Raw genomic sequence first — 5,303 nt, forward strand, 5'->3', positions numbered from 1 at the left:
GGTGTTGTCGGGAGTTGCTTTTCCCGTGTCAGGCGGTCTGCTAGGACCGTACACTGTGTCATTCTTGTCTTCTAGCCTGTGGTTGGTTTGGTACCCGTTCTGCAACCCGTTTGTTGTGCTGGCAGGTAGGTTGCTGAAGTACGGAAAGCATGCTGTCTCTTGGGTCAACTCTGGTGGTCCCAACAAGTGGGGCTCACCTCGGCGACCAAGCATGGGACCTTTGGTTCGTCGGGTAGGAACAGGTTCTACTAATTTAATAAGGAAATGGTTTTCTTTCTCTCAATTGCCAGTTAACATTTTAATAGAGGACCAAGGGAGTATAATGGAAGATGCCAAAATTTACTCCATTTAAACATGTACTCAATTTCAACCTTATTACATATATCGATACATTTATGCTTGTATTTTTGTATAGGTTAGAGACTCAAACAAATGAATTCAAGTAAGGTCAATGCCTTATCACTCAAAATAATATTTTTTGGTTTCCCACATGTATCCTCGTATTGAAAATAATCATGTCCGAAACAGGAACATTCACATGTATGTGAGACTAACTCTCCCGTTGGTTGAGGGAAATCACCCGTTGGTGTCGTTCAAAATAATATAGTAAAAATAGTATATGTCCCTACTTATTGTGCTAAAACTTTGTGATTAAATTATTAATTAAGTTTTTTATGTTTTTACCAATCACAAAATTATGATACATAGTATATAAAAGGAAAAAAAAATTTAATCCATAATAAAGTAAAATACTTTCTTGTATAATATGAAAGTGTGACGACTTATAAAACACTCAAACTTTAATCTAAACCATATCAGTTATATCTAAAGTTAAGAATCAAACTCCCTATAATGTTATAGTATATGAGGGTGCATCACAATGCATAAAGATTAATAAAAATAGTTCCTCACTTCATACACAATTAAAGAAAACAAAGTTATAATATAGAGTGAGAAAAATACGGAAGAGGCCAAGTAGATCATCATTGACTAAGGAACATGAAACACAAGACTTCTAAACTGGCTCAGTATATAAAAGCATGCAATGGCAGTGCTTAATATCACAAGGTTGATTATATTGATTGGAACATAAAGAAGATGGTGAACAAGACGATGTTGAAGGAGGATAACATAGCCAAGAAATGGCATGAAATCAATGGCCAAAATCATTGGAAGGGTCTGCTAGACCCTCTTGATATTGATATGCGCCGCTACATAATTCAATATGGTGAATTAGCTCAATCTGCATACGATGCTTTCATCACAGAGAAAGCATCAAAGTATGCAGGAAGCAGCAGATATACAAAGAGGGACTTTTTCTCCAAAGTTGGTTTAGAAAAAGGAAACCCTTTCAAGTATAGTGTGACAAAGTTTGTGTATGCAACATCATCAATCTCTCTCCCTGATGCTTTTGTCATAAAGTCCTTGTCAAGGGAGGCTTGGAGCAAGGAATCAAATTGGATAGGGTTTGTTGCTGTGTCTACAGATGAAGGGAAAAGTATGTTAGGGAGAAGAGACATTGTTATTGTTTGGAGAGGAACAGTGCAAACATTGGAGTGGGTCAATGATTTAGAGTTTATTCTGGTCCCTGCTCCAAAAGTGTTTGGTAAGAACACTGATCCTAAAGTACATCAGGGCTGGTACTCCATTTACACTTCTGATGATTCACGTTCTCCCTTCAATAAAACTAGTGCTAGAGAACAGGTAAATATATATGTACATGTGTATATGTGTATATATATACTGATATACACTTTAACTTCCCTTTTTTCTAAAAGAATATCTATTATTCTTTAAAGAACTTATGTGGTTCTACTTGAATAGAGAGAGTACTTCAGTTATAATACATATGCCTGTTTCGTTTAGTTATTTTAATGTTAATAGTGCAAACTATGGGTGAGTAGGACCTGACCCTATTCGCTCATCCGGCACGGCCCGATTATGATCAGGTCCAAATAAGGTCGGGTCTGATCAGGTCTAAGGCCGGATTCGGGTTCCAAAAATAGACCCAATCAATATTTAGGGTCGGGTAGGGACCAAGTATGACCCGGTCCGTCCCTGTTCCAGAGTCAGTGACTCATCATGTTTGTATGTGTTTCTACTAAAATGTATATAGAGTAATGATACCCTTTTGATTGAAAGTATCATTTATTCTTTAATTTTTTCATCATATACATATTAATAATACATATATAATTTTATATATCAAATTATATATTCATAATAATAAATAATATTGAGAAGTCTTTATATAAAATGAGTATACATTATATTTAATCGGGTCTAGGATCGAGTTGGGTTTAAAGGCTGACCCGATCGCTATTTATGGTCGGGTTAGCTTCGGGTCTAAGGTCGTGTTCGAGTTAAAAAAAATGACCCAACTAATATTTAGGGCCGGGTAAGGACAAGCTTTAACCTTGCCCCATGCTCACCCTAGTGAAAACAATTGAAAGCCTTCAATTCCCTTTCCATAAACCCTCTTGAGAAGGTTAGATTCAATCATATTGCATTAATTAGTATTCACAATTTACAAAGGGAATTGCTTTTATAATTTTTCCTCCAAGTGGATCTTATATCATTAAAATGTTGATGGCACCTGGCCTGTAATCTTTGTGAGACTTTTTGATTTTGTTGATGTTGATAATTATATTGTGCAGGTGATAAGTGAGGTGCAAAGGCTGGTGGAGTTATATAAGGGTGAAGAAGTAAGCATAACTATAACTGGTCACAGTTTAGGAGCTGCAGTTGCAACCCTTAATGCAGTGGACATTGTTGCAAATGGTTTCAACAAAGGTGCACCGGTTACAGCCTTAGCATTTGCCAGCCCTAGAGTTGGTGACCTCAACTTTAAGAAGCTTTTTTCTGGATACAAAGATCTCAGAACCTTACGTATCGAAAATGTGTTAGATGTTGTTCCAAAGTATCCCCCACTTGGGTATTCAAATGTGGGAGATGTGTTGAATATTGACACCATGAAATCTAATTACTTGAAGAGTTCTGTGAATCCATCAAACTTGCATAACTTGGAGATTTATTTGCATGGAGTGGCAGGAACACAAGGAACCAATGGAGTGTTCCAACTAGAGGTGAATCGTGATATTGCACTTGTTAATAAGTACTTGGGTGCTCTGAAAGATGAGTATCTTGTACCCGTGTCATGGTGGATTGAGAAGAATAAGGGTATGGTTCAAGAAGAAGATGGTTCATGGAAGCTCATGGATCATGAGGTAGAGGAAGGTGATAGGTTTTGATCCTTCAGATTCGATAACAGTGGTTGCAGCTATGTCAATGGTTATTGTCATTTTGTTCTGTTACATGTGTCTATGGATATGTCCATGGTTATTGTCATTTTGTGCTTTCACATATGAATAAGTACTTCGGTGCTCTCATTGTCATTTTGCTGATAAAAAAAATGTAACTCTTTATAAGTTTTTATACTAATATATATAAATAAATTAGAATTCTTAATTTACTATGATTATGATGTTGGAGGATAAAATATTTTGAGGAACCACCAAATTATAATTATTTTGATTGGATTGAGTTGATCCTCAAACATGAACTAAACCAACCGGTTGTTAATTGGGTTGAGTGGGTCACTTGTTTAAAAATGCAAAAAAAATATTGTGAAGCTAAAGAGAGACAAAAAGAAATTTTTGTCATTGTTCAAAATTAAATTTAATGGATTTGACCAATTTCATTGTTATCTGAATATGGGAAAAACGATGAAATACAATTGACTTCTTGAACCAAATTTCATAAGTCTTTTTTGTTTATAAACTCTAACTCTTTCCCTCATATTTAACATTCACTCTTTTTTTAATACAGCCAATAAGACATATCATTCTATGATTACCAAAATTAATTGCATGCTATTTTTATTTCAAACTGAAAAACATGATAGAAAAATAACCTAAAACAAACAACCATTTGAAAGAACAAAAACAGAAGAAATGCAAAAAATGATGATGAAGTATCAACCATGTCAAATTGTTTAAAAAGAGTCAAATCGGTGGCAGAGGAGTAATGAAATCCTTGCTGGGGCGTGATCCCTTTCTCACGCATAAAAATTTGCAACAACTGGCTGAACACTACACTAGTATTATTATGCCATATCCTTCAGTATTTCTATTTCAACTCAACAGGTATGTGTTATTGATTTTAAATTTGATCCAATTACAACTTATAATAAAGTTCAATATAAAAATAAGTATTAGTACACCATTGGAGAAGAGGCTCCAATATTTTTTAGAACCACGTTCAAAATCTAATTTAGATCAAATCCATAATACAAATAAAATTAGCATAAATATTAATTGAGACTGGTTCCAATTTGTAATATTATAAATTATGAAAAACTATTTATACTTCTCAATGTTAAAGTTTGTTTCTTAGCCGACCATAAATATTAATTGAGACTGATTTTTAAACTTGAATTCGACTATAGACCTAAAGACTAACATAACCCTGAATGTCAATCAAGATAACTTTTGAACCTGAATTTAACTATAGACATGAATAAATATCATGCACATCCTTTTAGATAAAGTCTTCTCAATATTACTTATTTTTTTTTAAGCAAATGTGCAATGCACACAATATATTAGTCAAAAGAGAACATAGCGTTACAAGTTCCTAAATCTATAGTTAGGAAGGCCTAACAAGTTCCTATTGAAATCAATAAGCATAATTGTAGGAATAGAGTTATAGGAAGAATTTGTTCTATATTTAGCCGCATGAGAGGCTAAAATATCAGCACAAGAGTTTCCTTCACGATAGATGTGTGATATTTTCCAGTTCATGGAGTCCAATAGAGTTCTGCATGAAGTCCACTGATTGTATAGGGACCAAGGAAGATTGGATTTGCCCATGAAAATGTCCATAACCATCACTGAATCCACTTCCAACCATAATTTCCACCCCCTTCTTTTATGAGCCATTTTAATAGCTTTGATTGCCGAAAAGAGCTCTGCATGAATAGCAGTTTGAATGTTCAAATGACAGCCAAAACCATGAAGAAATAGCCCATGAGTATCTCTGAAGACACCCCCACCACCAGCGTGACCAGGGCAGCCTAAGGCAGCCCCATCAGTGTTGACCTTGATCCAACCATGTGAAGGTTTCTGCCAGATTACCTCTGTGATCTTAGGAGCATGATTGTAGTTTATGGTTACTTTAAAATATTTCAGCAGGATGAGGTCATGAAGAGAAGGATTGGCAGCAGCTGAGGAAAGGTTCCCAGAAAGAGCAGTGTCCCTAGTTATCCTAGAGATTGCACCATTAATAGAAGCCTTACTGTCCTG

General features: G+C 35.2%; 1 protein-coding gene and 1 long non-coding RNA gene across 2 annotated transcripts in view; one reads left to right on the top strand and one right to left on the bottom strand.

Annotated features, from left to right (window-relative positions):
• Positions 975-3,316, top strand: LOC109345580 (phospholipase A1-IIgamma-like). The gene is made up of 2 exons (XM_019584664.1): positions 975-1,704; positions 2,658-3,316. Exons 1-2 carry the CDS (start codon positions 1,099-1,101, stop codon positions 3,249-3,251), a joined length of 1,200 nt encoding a protein of 399 aa, XP_019440209.1. The 5' UTR covers positions 975-1,098; the 3' UTR covers positions 3,252-3,316.
• Positions 1,820-5,303, bottom strand: part of LOC109345586 — an 11,249-nt gene continuing 7,765 nt past the window's right edge. Inside the window, exon 3 of the long non-coding RNA XR_002107428.1 lies at positions 1,820-1,832. This is a non-coding gene — a long non-coding RNA (uncharacterized LOC109345586). The remainder of the gene's footprint in view (positions 1,833-5,303) is intronic.

This window comes from Lupinus angustifolius, chromosome LG04 (genome assembly GCF_001865875.1).
Source record: "Lupinus angustifolius cultivar Tanjil chromosome LG04, LupAngTanjil_v1.0, whole genome shotgun sequence".
NCBI classification, from domain to species: domain Eukaryota; kingdom Viridiplantae; phylum Streptophyta; class Magnoliopsida; order Fabales; family Fabaceae; genus Lupinus; species Lupinus angustifolius.